The sequence below is a fragment of the Amblyomma mixtum genome, chromosome 5, assembly GCF_055824585.1.
Source record: "Amblyomma mixtum isolate Tamu chromosome 5, ASM5582458v1, whole genome shotgun sequence".
Classification (NCBI taxonomy): Eukaryota; Metazoa; Arthropoda; class Arachnida; order Ixodida; family Ixodidae; genus Amblyomma; species Amblyomma mixtum.
In genome coordinates, this window is record NC_143016.1 from 93279173 (window position 1) to 93293754 (window position 14582).

Genomic DNA, 14582 nt, shown 5'->3' on the forward strand with positions numbered 1-14582 from the left:
ATCTTTTTATTCATTCTGCGCGGACAAGTTCGTTCCGTTCGGTCAGGGAACTTCGCCGCGGCAGACCGAGCACGACGGCGCGTGCCTTTCGCGTTACTAAGGGGGGAGAGTGGTTCGATGAAACCGAGTATGTAGTACATTTTTCCTTTTGCTCTTAAAGGGCCGCACTGCGTTCCCCATCGCGACGTGACTTCAATCGCAATTCTCGCGACAGGTCACGAAAACAGGTTCTCCCTCTCCTTGCGCTCCCCCCGCGTTGTGTCACCCACGGCACCGATCACCGTGATATAACCACGACGGAAGGAACTGTCTGGATGTAGGAAAGCGAAGCTCATGGCGGTGAAGGCCAGAACGCTTGCAGTTTGTTATGAATGCCATTAGCTAGCCCTGTTTTGTTGCTTTAGTATATATTTAGTCCACTAAACGTCTTTTTTCTACGAGCGGAATAAATTCTAAACAGATGCTAGGAGGCACAGAAGGAGTTTTCTTTTTTTTTTCTAATCCCTTAGTTACATGATCTTTTTCTCTAAACGCATGTTGTGGCTAGGCAAGTTGATCGAAATGAATAAGGCAAGCCAACTACCGATGAGGCTACCATAGAGAAAGAAAATACTGCGGCTGGAGTTAAGAAAAAGCGCGAGCAGCAGACGACGCGGCGTCTTCCGCCCTGCTGCCGGAAGTGCGCTCGCGATCGACGCGTCGCTCAGCGGCGGCGCGCCGAAAGTGACAAGTGGCGATGCTAATCTGGCTAGTGTAGGTCGTCGGCAGTTCAGCTGATCGCGAAATCGATCTCGCTTTCTTCGGCGTGTCATCGGGTCCACAGCAAAACACCCGAAGCATGACAATGGGAGAAGAGTCTCCTGTTTCATCGCTCGTGCTTCCAGTGCTGATCCGGCCTATATTGGACAAAGTGAGTGGCCCCCAACCGTGCCGTTTCCGCGGCGGCTTTCCGCTTCAAGCTGTCAGCGCTATCCCCTTGCCTACCGCCGCCACCAACGCTTGCTTCCAATTTAGCCCCCCTACTGGCCTGCGTGGTGCCCCTTTGCAGCGTCTTCATTTGTTGTCAACGCTTGTTGTGACTTAAACCGTCCACACGCATACGGAGACCTGTCGGGCAAATACGCGATATAGCACTCGCTATATCGGCGCGTCTGTTGGTGGCCTTCTTGCGAATAGTCGCACGGACGCTTTTTTTAATCTTTAGTTCTCGCTGACCTTCTGACACTAAGCGCTCGTTCATATTCCGTCTGTCTGTGTCACTGTCCCGTTACCCGGCCTTACTACTTTATAATACGAGTGCCTGGGGGCCTTCCTTCTCGAACGGGAAGAGATCAAAATCGCCCATCCGCCTTCTTGTGTCCGCTGGTGTTCTTGCTAAATCGAGCGTTGAAGCTTCCGTACATACAGTGGTGTTTTGGCTGCCCTAACTTCGCGCAATAGCGTGCGAAAAGTCTCAGCCTTTGTTTATTTCTCTTTTTGTGTGCATAGTTGGAAAGAAAAGACCTAGGTGCGGCCCAGACATTAAAAGGAGCTGTGACCAAGGTAAGTGTCGGAACCGTCTTCAAACACTTTTTTGTTCGTGTTGTCGAAATGCCGGCGGAATCTTGGCACTCGCTTGCGCTGCCGTGCCAAGGCTGATGTCAGTTTCTGTCGAATGAAGTTGCAGCACTCGTCAGCTGCAAAGAGGAAGAATTTGTTCCGAGTACCTATAGTTCCGTCTTTTGCGAGCTACCTTTGAGCAGTACGTTGGTCAGCAAAGCACGAAAAATCCTCATTGTGAGGCCGTGTTATGATATGCTTTGACCTGCTATCTCTCTCAACACCGAGATTGAAAGATACAGTGAAGTCTTGAAAATCGCAGCGCCACTCTTGATGCACATGTAATGTAATGCAACCACCTGGTCATTGGCAGTGCATTAAACCATAAGCAATTAAAATTAAATCCTGCCACCATTTACGGTCAGTGGATTAAGTAAAATGAAGTTGCAGCATTTTCGGCTGACTTGAGAACATTGCTAACTGTGTACATGTCTCTTGTTAAGGTTGAAGTGGCACATCCTGGCTTCTTGTATGACCTCGTCATGGGACTGATCAAAGAGACAGACATATCCGTGAATGTTACTGAGTGCTTGCTGAAGCTTCAAGGATCCATTCCTGACAATGAAGGTATGTTGTGTTTAGCAGTCCCTGCACTTGACAATCAGGAGGCTTAAAAGGTGGAAGGGATACTATTTTGTTGTTCAGCGTGTCATCTAATCTTTTTCGGACTACTTTTTTTCGTCTTGTTTAGTAGTGCTTTGTTAGAACGCATCTATCTGGTTAGTCAGGCTCATGTGCGATAAAATTTAAAAATTGCAGACCTCAAGTGCTCTAGGACAGAAGATGCATTTCAAGAATTCAATCGGCGTGCATCATACCTTAAGAAGGTTCTCAGTCGTATTCCTGATGAAATAAATGACCGCAAGACGTTCCTGGACACAATCAAGTAAGTGCCTGTCATTTGTCCTTGCAAACAGATACTTGCTATGTTGGTAGTTTTCACCTCAATGTAAGTCATACTGCACATACTTGAATGGCCGTCTACAAGAAGTTCCTACATGTGAATGTTTTTAAATGTTTGGAAATTATACATTGCACATAATACCATATGCTGCTTAATCTTGAACATTAGAGAGTTCTAGGAGGCGTGTGTAGCTGCTGCGGTGGCTCAGTAGTTATTGTGCTTGGCTGCTGACCGAAGAGACACGGTTTTGATCCCAGCCGTGGTGGTCGCATTTTGATGGAGGCGAGGTTCTAGTGGCTCGTGTTTGGTGCGATGTTTATGCACATTAAAGAATCCCAGGTGGTTGAAATTATCTGGAGCCGTCAACTATGGCATCAAAATAAGCCTGAGTCACTTTGGGACATTAAACCTCATCCAACCAATCATAAACCAAACTAAAAGTTGTGCGTGGGGTTTAAATGCAGATATCATCAATTACCCAGCACTAGTGGCAGCAAGAAACTCTGAACTTTGAAATCTAGGCAATGTGCAGTAATTTTCATCTTGTGGCATCCCTTTAATTAAGCTGTCCTGAGTAAAACTGATAACCATGTGGATGTCTGTAAGATTGAAATGACACATCCTGACTTATGAATTATTATGGGACTGATCAAAGAGACATCTCAGCGAATGTTACTGAGCATTACGTAGTACTATTGGGGAAACACTGAAATTTGTGTGTGGCCTCTTATCAATTACCCAAGACCAATGGCAACAAGAAACCTTAACTTTAGGCACAGAAACGGCAAAGAAGTTAAGAACTGCAAATTTAGTGTGATCATATTTTTAACCAAAAATGTACAATGCTGCTTCAGCTTGAATCACAACTTTTTGCGGCAGTGCATGTTCTTAAGGATGACATTTTTTTCTCATGCAGGGAGATTGCCAGTGCGATCAAGAAATTATTGGATGCTGTGAATGATGTTTCTACATATATCCCATCTCCATACAGGAAGCAGGTGCTTTTCCTTTTTATTTTTTGCTTCGGGTTTGCACTTGACTGTCACAAGCATCATATGTTATAGCATTCTTGTCCATTTTATGCGCCTAGCCGACAGACACAGTTTTCTGTTTACTTCATTAAATGGCATTGTTAAAATATTCTTGCTGGCTTGTTGGCGCATACTTAGCTGGAATGGTTGGCACCGAAAACACTCAGACAATAAAACGTAGTGGACGGAACACAGAACTGCAAATTTAGTGCTATTGGTTTAGTCATAAATGTATGAAAATATTCCATCCACTATAGTCTGTTGTCTGCCTTTTTTTTTGTGCTGTTTCAGCTAAGGCGGTGTTAAAGAATAATATAGACATTGTGCAAAACATCCTGACATCTAGTGGCCACCTCATAAGTATGCGCATGTGTGTATGCATTTGTGGGAGCATTTGGCTGCTTTGGGAAGTGTCACAAGATGTTTCAGTGTTTTGTTTGCAAGCCATGAGGTCTATTCACCCTGTTGTGTGTCAGGTTGTGAATTATGGGAAAAAAAAATCTAGAAGTGCTACTTAGTGCTTGCCTGATCCAGTGATCAGACTCTCACAGATCGAAGCGTTAATTTAATTCCATTTGCACACCGTGGGCACTTCTGTCACTGTTCCTTTACATATGTTCATAGTTGTTCACTCTTGTGTGTAGCAGTTGTTGAAAAAGTAACTTTGCTTTTGCGAGGGCCTTTGAGTGCCAGTCAAGGTTTTGGAGGAGCCCAAGGAAACAGGAGCACAATTTGGAAGTCGCCTTGATTAGAAAGAAAATTCAGAGTGCCTTCTTTTCATTGTCAATGTAATCACTAGCTTTTTTATGCAACCAGAGTGACCTTTATGTATGTACTTGGCAATATTTGCTGCAGGCCTTGGAGCATCGGAAGCGGGAGTTTGTAAAATACTCCAAACGCTTTAGCAACACCTTAAAGGAGTTCTTCAAAGAAGGACAGTGAGTAGACATTTCACTTTTTTTTCCCATTCTTTCAGCCTTCAACATGGTGGCGCAATGCACTTGTGTTAGGTTTCTGTCTGTAATCCTGTTTCTCAGCTTGTGCTGGCCATCTGTCTTGTTCACATCTAAATGTCCAGATTAGTCAGATTATGTGCCATAAGGAAACAGTTTAAGCTGGGAAGATCATTCATGGAAATTTAAACAATTCAGCTCTGCAGTTGTCCCAGCATACACACAGTCTTTGTAACCAGGCTGTATGGTTTGCTTCTCAGTCGTATTGGGGAGCACTTATACCATCCTCAAGCTCTAAGCTTTTATAAGGTAAGGCGAACCAGTTCCCTTGCCTTTCAGAGCTTTCTTTTACCTTTAGGGAAGCCGTAAAGGCTCTGCTATATGAGTGAGAAGCAAACCATGCAGTCACTTTCGAAAGGCATGACTCGCTGTGTGGCTCGGCAACTGAGCGATTTAGCTTTTACAGTGATGTGTCTAAAGCATATGGCCAACGCGGTGGAGTTCTGGTATTGTCTTCGTATTGGCCTTGTCTAAATCTTAAGAAAACATGGGTTGAATGAAACTCTCTAGCTGTAATGGTGGCAGCAACTGCCTGAAGACTTGACGGCAGCCAGAGCGCATAGCTTTTCATAGTAGCATTGTTGGTGTTACTAAATTCCTTCCTTTTTCAAAGTTTGTAGCCAGGTTTTTGTGGAGCACGATTTAAAAAAGAAAGGGTCGACCTGTGTGTGAATAAATACGGTAACTCTTTCATTGCATGATGGAATTCAAGTGCACTAAATTGAAGCAAAAGTTATAGAGTCACCCTTTTGCAAGCATTATATCATTTTAACGCGGTAGTGTTGCCCATAAAATCCGGCGTTGGCAGTGTGAGTGACAAACCACGAGCATGACTCTGGCAGGTGGTGTCCAGCGAGCAAGCAACCTGGGAGGCAGGTGGGCCACCTAGGTCACATGACCTCGCAGCGTCATCAGAACCTGCCCACTGGACAGTGAGCAAACTACCCACTGGGGCAGGTGGCAGTTAAGTTAAAGCTATGATTGGTCGCTCAGGAAGAGCACACAGGGTCCACCGCTGGGAGCACCTGCCATCGCAGGGCAGTGATGCATCGCTTAACCGCTGAACGACTGTGTCAGGATGGGTATGGGGACTCCCAGGGATCTATGAATGTAAACTAGAGAATGATCTGCATATATGCGAATTAACCCATTACACTCTCACGTCACACCTTCAAGGCGGAGCTTAAGTGTCCCCTGCAATCTTTTTCATCCGTTTTTTTAATACAATCTTCACTAGCACCGAGACAAGTATGCCACTGCTGTGCTAGTCTCTGTATTGTTATATAAAGTGAGGGCAGCTGTTTTGCCTCACTAACTTTACAGCTCGTAGTTAGTGCTATCAGACCTCTGACTGCTTCCCAAGGTAAATAAGCACCTGAGGATGTGTCAAGAACAGCCTTCATGTATGATTGCACGCAGACACAAGTGGCTGAAGTGCATTGCTGCTGGTAGGGACTCTATTGCAGAGTGACATGCTCCTGGGAAAGATTACATTCCAAAGTCCCATTTGAACCTAGCATGTTTCATTCCTATCACGTTACAAAAAAGTGCGGTAGAGGTAGCAGAATTTATCAAACAGCCCTTCTACGTTTCCCCCATACTACTCTGCTGCTCGGGAGATGACTCTCTTCTCTTGGAGGGGTCATCCGGTGTTTCCTCCTCTCTCGTCATCGCATTGCTGTGTGCCATGGCATGGGCAGTTCACAGTCCAGTGTGCTTAAATTTTAAATTAGCATGTGCTGAAAGAGGCCACTATGTGTAGCAAAGGTGTCTTTATGATGGGCTAGTCCATTGTGCTTAGTATAGCAGGCGTGCGATTGTGAATTTCTGACTTCTGTATTGCCACAGAAAATATCTGTGACGTTAAGCATAACATTGGCTCTGGTCCACTGCACTGGAACAGTGCAGGATGGCTGTTTTTTATTCTTACGTAATATTCTACAGCTGCTCTTGCTCTTGCTACTGTACTTTTTTTTCAAATCCCATCCCCGTGCATTCTTTCCAGGGTCCAGGCAGTTTTCGTCAGTGCAGTATACCTCATCTACCAGACAAACCACATTATGGTCACCGTCAAGAATGAGTGTGACTGAGCGGCTAGGTGAGAAGCCTGCCATGCATTATTCTCCATTTGTAGCTGTCATTGACTTGGCTTCAGCCTGACCCGCTGGAGCGACGCAGCTGCGTGGCCTCTAACTAATAGCCATCTCTTAACCAGCGTACACGGAAGCACGAAAGAGGAGGGTGTGAGCATGGAAAAGTAACCGGAAAGGGCTGGCCAACTTTCATGCGTGTTTGCAGGTTCTTTGGAGTTTGTGTACTTCCTAAGAAGGTGTTTCAGAGCCCCTTTAATATTATTGTAAGCCTGTTAGACTTTTACAACTTGTTCTGTGAGAAGTACAGCCCTTATCAAAAACACACAGCCCAAGGGGGTTTTCTTAGCTGTGCAGCCTGGCTCGTTTTGCATCAGTGGAAGCGTCAGTGCTTCCAAGCTTAGCCCTTTCAGGCGCCATTTTTTGTTTTGACTGAAATGAATTGTTTTTTCATCTAAGTAGTATATTCAGGCCTCAAGAAAAGGAGTTTGTTAGTTATCGAACGTGAAAGGCCAGCAAGTAAGTTTTTACAACGACGCGGAGAATTCCGTACAAAGTGTCAGATTTGTTCGAAATAATAACATCGAAATGTTCTCGTGTGTCAGATAAACCCCCAAGGGTTCGTGGAATCGCTTTGTGTTTCTAAGAATCACATTACGCTCGAAACTGAGCAAAAACAATCGATGTTTTCAGTCGCGGCAAAATCTGCCTGCACAAAAACGGCGGACAAAGTGCTACCAAGCTCACTCTTACTGAAATAATATTTACTGCATTCGCTACATAGTACAAAAAAGCAACTTATTTGCAACAAGAAAGGCGCTCAATTTGACTGAAATAATGAAATCACTGTTAAGTGCTCCAGTTTCTCAGAAAAGGCTGTAAGTTGGCCGCTAACACAATTGTGTACAAAGCGCCTGAAAGGGTTAAGGCTCCCAGATATGCTAGAGAGCCCCACTGCATGGCTCCATATTTTTGTCTAAGGCTGTATGTTAGCAAAATTGCGACAGGTATTGCACATTGTAATTACAGTTCCATCATAAGTACTGTAAATTTCATTTTTTTTTTTTGTCTTGTGGAAGCAGGCCTAAGCTATGAAAGGCAGTCAAGCAATAGAGAATAACGCGTTAGGAAAAAGCACAACCATACTCATGTACATGTACTGTGTCCATGCTGCGATTCATTGAAGCTTCAATGTGAATTGACATTTAGTCCTTACCTGTGTATTGTTAATCAGCAGCTGGCTTCAGGTTGTGCGCGATATCTATGCATCAAATTCCTTGAACGATGTCCACAACGATGAGCCGAAGTGAGTGGCTACAGCGAGTTCAGGAGGCTTGCTAAAGTTGTCAAATATGGGAAATTTCAAATGAGATTTTTTTATGGAACCCAGAATTGCATTACTATGTGGCCACTTGTGTAAATTTAGTATATATGTGGAAGTACAGTTGCCGCGGTGGCTAGGGGTTGTGGTGCTCTGCTGCTGACTCGAAAGACATGGGTTCGATTACAGCCACGGCTGTTGCGTTTCGATGGAGGCGAAATACTAGAGGCTTTTGTACTGTGGGATGTTAGTGCGCGTTGAAAAAACTCGGGTGTTCGAAATTACCAGTGCCCTCCAATACAGCATCCCCAGCCTGAGTCGTTTTGGGACGTGAAACCACATAAATCAAACTTGTCACATATTGTGCTAAAGGTGACACAAGGAGATGAAATTCTCACTTCTTTCTTTTTCTCTCTTACTGTAGATGTGTCAGGTTGAACACTGGACAAGGCATCGAGCACTGCAGCCCCGCTCAGATTCAAGGAGGCAGTGTTGTACGCTGGGCAGCTGTGGTAGAGGCATGGTCGACTGCGACTGGGCCAGCCTCCTGTCAGTGCTGTACTAAAACCTAACCACTGCATTGTTTCATCCACCTTTACACTGGTTAGCAAAGTGGTGTGGGGACGCTAATACGAGATCCTGTCACTGTGTTGGTCTGTAATATAACAGGGGTAGCGTGTCAGTGAGCTTGTCACTGGCTGCAGTGTTTCTTTGGTTGTGAGAACACATTTTTTTGTTCAGTTTAGTCTAGACACCAGTGAACTTACGGCAGTACAGGAAAGTGGCACTTCAGTTGACCCTCAGAGAATGTTTTTCAGTGCTTATTATAAGAGCTATACATGATGAATTCACCTTTGACACAAATCAGATTGATTATTTGTTTTAGCTACATGAGGTGCCAAAGGAGCCATTATTGCTGACAGGAGGGAAGCTTGTGGTACTCTTGGAAAAAAATTGTGTGATAGACGAGTGTTATGTGCAAGTAAATGGTTTTCTGTAAGTGCATACTGCTGCAGGCGCACAAAACGATTGGATTGTGCCCCTACCTTGTATGTGTTCATGTTGCCGGTGATACCACTAGGAGTTCATTGCAATAAGTGCCGTTCACTGGTCGAATTCTCTGTCGTGGTTGTTCAGAACATTCCTTTCATTTCACTGGCCCGTAATTGTACAGGCCTGCTCTGGCCACTGAACTTCAGAGTATGCATTGATGAAGTTGCTTCGATCGGTTAGTCTCATAGTAGGCATCTGCACTTGTGTGTGGGTGCCTGATTAGCATTACGCCTGATGGGTTTTGTTTAACGCATTTCTACAATTTATTTTTGTGGTGCTGCAGAATGAATCTGATATAGCGTAGCGTCATGTTGTTTTAAAGAGGCACATGCAAAATGCTGGCTTGTCCTCCATGGCTGGCCAAAAATTTGCTAAAATTTTAAACCCGAGTGTAGTGTGTGGCAAGGCATCTGCCTCACAGATTCGCAATTTTGTTTGCTAACTTTCTCCCCGTGCTTGTGAGCTTGAGACTAAGCTTAAATTTTAAACCCGAGTGTACTGTCTGGCAAGGCATCTGCCTCACAGATTCGCAATTTTGTTTGCTAACTTTCTCCCCGTGCTTATGAGCTTGAGACTAAGCTTAAATTTTAAACCCGAGTGTACTGTCTGGCAAGGCATCTGCCTCACAGATGCACAATTTTTTGTGCTAACTTTATCCCCGTGCTTATGAGCTTGAGACAAAGCTTGCAAAGTATATTGCCTGGGCACTTCAGCAGAGAGGCATGGTAATGAGACTGTGCGACACATTTTGTGGCTGCAGTTGTTGATCTTTTGCACACCCATTGTGAGCATTGCTTTGAAGTTCCGTGGCCATCGTGTTCACCTGGCACATAGTTGGCATTGTTTGCCTTACTCCCTCCCGGTTGATTGTTGACTGCATGTGCAGAACAATTGTTGCATATTGCATCTCTTTTCTAGGAAAATTTTGTGTATAATGTAGCATTATTAAAGAAAATGCTTTTACCAATATTTGTGAAGTGTTCCTCAGATCACTTATCTTTGTGCGGATAGCAGTGATTTCTAAGCTCATGGTAATTTTCTTTTGCATAGAAGATGAGAACAGTATTGAGGCTTAAGAAGGACGCTCTGTTCTCGCTGCTGAGATGAAGCATTGCATAAGTTAAGGCTATCAAGAAAAGATTTGAAAGTAATGAGCCCTTGCCTGCACCACAGACACACAACAGTCGTAAAGATAAATGAACAAGTCTTTGGGGAAAATGTTTTTGACACACCCGAGGGTGAGAAAATATTAGGGAGGAAGCTACTCTAAAAAAAAACTGCTGGGGGAGTGGGCCCAGGAAGACTCCTTTGGGGAGTAGCCGGAAGGGATGGGTTGTGGGGGAAGGGAATTTGGATGCTGGTAATGGGTTCAGCTAAGCAAACAGTAAGGCTTAGATCTGTCACTTTTGCATACCATATAAACTCTTGTGGAATGTTGGCATGTGAGAGAGAATTAAAGGGGCCCAGAAACACAATCTTAGTTAACTGTTTTGCCTGTTGATTGCATACAGTGAGTTATATTGGTGCTATTAGCGCCGGTAATACCGCGTATATTCCGTTTTTTAATATTTTAATGTCCTCCCAAAACCAACTCCATGGCTCTGATGGTGTCGCCACACAATGGCGGGTTTTTAGCAGCGGATATGACATCACCTGGCGCGAGCTTGATCGGACAAACAGTAAATATACTGCAAATTGTGTGAATAAATAGAGAGACATTTTGTCACCTGTCTGCGTTTTATGTTAGATCAACAAAAAGAACTTGTTTGTCTTAGATAAAAGCCCTGCAAAGCAAGTAAAATAAAAATACACCACCAGGGGTGCTCTGGCATGGAAACGACGCTGCCAGTCTCAGCAAGAACGAGTTACAGAGAGCAGGCAACCATGGAGTACAAACTTCCGCGACGTGCTCTGGCTGGTTGTTTTGATTGGTTGCGCCAGGTGCCGTCATTGGGAGAGCGAAATAGGAATGGGAAGCCCCGCCAAAATCGAGTTGAGGGCTGCATTTTGTTTGCTTGTATTTTGAAATTTCTTCACTGAATAACTCCCGTTCCTTTGCATCGATTCCTGTAATTCTTTTTAAGTCAGCATCTGTGTGACATAAGCAACCCACCTGAAGTATAGCCGGTATCCCCCCAAGCAGTGTTTCGCAGCCCCTTTAAGTTTAATGACCAAGGGATTTGGGACACTGACCCTGGGTTCCCGCATGGACCCGCTGCACTGTACATTCATGTGAGATCTTTATGCGGGGAAATCGCAATGTCCAAAAAACTTGCAGGATGGTTGTGAATGGTCAAGTGTTGGTACAGCCGGATCATCAAGAGGTCGCTAACAGAACATGTCGAGCGAGTATCAGCTGCTGGGGCAGACACTGCTTTTGAATGGCAACCGGTTGCATACCGAGCAGCTGTAGCCTTGTGGATTGTCCAGATACTCTGGGGAATGCTTTGATTGCAGCCTGAAGACTAACTGCAAGGTCACGTTACGTCACTTTGTTTACTTTGTTTCATCCTCTGTGGCCTCAACCTGAGTCTCTCAGTTGCTTTGCTTTGCTGCCTTTGTGGTTTGTAGAGCAGGGTGTTTTTACGGGCTTGGTGTCATTTTTTTTTTATTCTTGTGTAGTTTTATTCCTTTGTGCTTGCTGATTGGTCTGTATGGAATGCCGTTACACACAAGGTCATTCCATGCAGACCAATTGGCATGATGTGCGACGCGTTGCCATGGCATCCACGCCCGCCTTGGTGTGGATGACACCAACTGCGTTAAACTGAGAAAAGACCTAAATACAGCTAACACTGTAAAACGCACTTCACGCGAGGAACAAGCAAAATGAGCATACAGAACACATGAAGCCGCAGACTAGCCCAGATTTCCGTCTTGACTGCTGCATGAGGTCGTGAGAAACACCACGGTCACATTGGTGTTTGTTAGGTAGCAGAATACGCTTTCTTCTGAGAAAATGGACTTCTCCCGCCCCTCATTTGGAAACGAAATTTCTCCTGCCCTTCAATTCATATTCATGAACTCCGGGGTTACTCTTTGGAAGGAAATTGTGGTATAGCCTTGCCTCAGAAATCTGCTATGAAAATTTGATCCTGACGTCATCATAGTTTGCTTGTTAAAACAGCCAGTGCTGGCCAATGTATTTTAACGTGATAGCGTTAGAGCGCGCTTTCGGCAGAAACCTTGGGAGTTGCAAGAACAAAATTCCCATTGGTTACAGGGTCGTGACGTCAGACAGATTTGAAATTATTGAGTCAGATAAATTGTGATTTTAAAAGGTAGCTAAACATGACTCAAACACTATTAGAATGAATAGGTCGACACATTCATGAGTTTGGTTTATGGGGGTTTAACATCCCGAAGCGACTCGGGCTGTGAGGGACGCCGTGGTGAAGAGCTCCGGAAATTTCAACCACTTGGGGTTCTTTAAAGTGCACTGACATAACACAGTACACGGGGCTCTAATTTCGCCTCCATTGAAATTCGACCGCCATGCCCAGGATCGAACCCATGTCTTTTGGGTAAGCAGCCAAGTGCCATAACCAGCTGTGTGCACTCATATATTGCCTCACTCACACGCAACACTCACGTGTGTGTGTGGCTGTGAGTGTGACTGAGCCACCCCTCATGGTGCCGAGGTATGTTAAAATGTAAATTACGCTGAAATGAAAATTTGGGTGAGATGTGAATCTAACCTGGGACCCTTTGGTCACGAGTCGGGCACATTACCCCAAGGCCATTGAAGAATGGCCGAGGGTCTTTAATTGTTAAAGGGAGGCCTTGTGCGACTTGTGATGAATTAAAAAAAATTTAAAAAATAAAAAAAGTGTCTGTGTCTGCGAAGTGATAAGCAGAGAGGACTGCAGGCCATTGAAGGGACCCATTAACGCTATCGCGTCATTCTCCAAAGTTCTGTTTTTCTAGCTTTTAAAAGTATAGTTTTCAGTGAAAGTAGCCTCTGCCATTAGAACACTCTGATCTGCATAGACCAACTTTAATTTATTGATCGTTAGTGTTCCTAACCGGACACACACTGCTGCGCTTAAAAGAAAATGTGAGAGGAGGAGGAATAAATGTTATTTACTGGGGGGAAAAAAAAGTAGTTGTTGCTCCACGGGAGAAGTGCACTACTGTTTCTTTATTTACTTTTATGTTTTTCACTGAGCCAGCCAAGAATATTCACAGCACACCTGTGCCACATGTACGCATACGCAACACAGCACTAGCTGTTATTAGCTGTACGTCACAAAAACAGCTGCAAGGTCTGAAGGAAGGTATCGCGTTAGATTGTGTGGCAGCGCATTAGAAATGGCAAAGGTCTTATGATTTCTTCTCTTGAAAAGGTGCAAGACATGAGGATTGAGGTCGAGCGACTGATTCTGGTTTAATAAATTCATTGCAACATCGGCAACCTCTATAGCTGCAGTATATAGGTTATTTTGCAGCAGCACTGCTTGCAACATTCTTTCTGACAAAGGTTTGCGCGGACGTGCCTTTGACATAAGTACAAAAATCTTGACACACTTCTTAATAATTGCTGACCTTCAACTTTTTCAAATGTGTGCTGGCTTTTTGCACATTATATCTTGGTGATGCGGTTCAGTTATCTGTGATTTGTGGCGTATCCTATTGGCATTGGTCTAAACTGCGTCCTTCGCAAGAATGGCTCTGTTTTGAATGAATAGCATGACAACGAATCTAGCATGGGCAAGGGCACTGGCAAGGGTAACCGGATTACGTGACGGAAAGGCAATATCTCGCAGATTCTTGCTGCTGATAGAGAGTCTTCGTGAAGCGAGGCTGTTTGGGTATTGCGAGCAGTTAGTGCACCCGGATCTCACGAAGCACGTAGAGGCAAGTCAGCAAGCCTATCATGGGTGCCGCAATGGTAGCCTGCATATGCTTGCACAGGTGCTTTTGTCATATTCTTCCATCACGTACGTCCTTCGCTGCGCCTTTTCTCAATGCCTGTCTATGCAAGCCCTAAGCAGGTCTGAAATTTCGACAGGGGATGTTGCCTAGAACACGTCTTCCGTGGCCGATGTCGCTAGCCGCAGTGACCGGACGCCACATCCTCGGTGTTGAAGTCGGTCAGGCGAACAGTCGAGCTAAAAGCGCAAGGCAAAAAGGACAATGGCATAAGTAAATGCTTAGACAATTGCGGGCTCTTTTGGCAATGCAAATTGGAGGGAGAACACAACAGCGCACTTTGCAAAACTCTTAAATTAAGAGATTGGCAGTGTTAAATTTTTTCTCCGGTTAGCATAAGTAACGGTTTCATGTCATTAATAACAGAAAACCATGATCTGGAGTCAATTTTATGACTATTAAAGTGGCAAGCTGTACCTGGGGAAATCCCTTTAAGACCTTTTAGCACACTATATAGTGTGCAAAAAGGTCATACCATATGGTATGGCTGTAAGAGGGCTATGCTGTGTAGCGTACAGAAAAGCAAGAGCCATAGTGGCTATACCTTTTGAGTGACTTATTGTTACACATGTTTTCACTAAATGAAAACTAACAGCTTAAATCCAATAGCAACTAACTGTAGAATACAAGTATCTGCAC

At 44.5% G+C, this 14582-nt stretch overlaps 1 protein-coding gene across 1 annotated transcript; it reads left to right on the forward strand.

Moving 5' to 3' along the window:
- The first annotated feature begins 706 nt into the window (after window positions 1–706).
- Window positions 707–9978, forward strand: Ccm3 (programmed cell death protein 10 Ccm3). Its single transcript, XM_089545592.1, has 8 exons — window positions 707–910; window positions 1489–1542; window positions 2043–2166; window positions 2359–2485; window positions 3420–3501; window positions 4390–4472; window positions 6553–6645; window positions 8383–9978. Exons 1-7 carry the CDS (start codon window positions 839–841, stop codon window positions 6635–6637), a joined length of 627 nt encoding a protein of 208 aa, XP_089401718.1. The 5' UTR covers window positions 707–838; the 3' UTR covers window positions 6638–6645; window positions 8383–9978.
- Window positions 9979–14582: the final 4604 nt, after the last annotated feature.

Bases quoted from the DNA above. Each gene is read 5' to 3' on its own strand.
- Ccm3 (XM_089545592.1), top strand. From the start codon at position 839: ATGACAATGGGAGAAGAGTCTCCTGTTTCATCGCTCGTGCTTCCAGTG. The intron at 1,543-2,042 runs GTAAGTGTCGGA...TCTCTTGTTAAG, and splicing joins TAAAAGGAGCTGTGACCAAG to GTTGAAGTGGCACATCCTGG. The intron at 3,502-4,389 runs GTGCTTTTCCTT...TATTTGCTGCAG, and splicing joins CATCTCCATACAGGAAGCAG to GCCTTGGAGCATCGGAAGCG.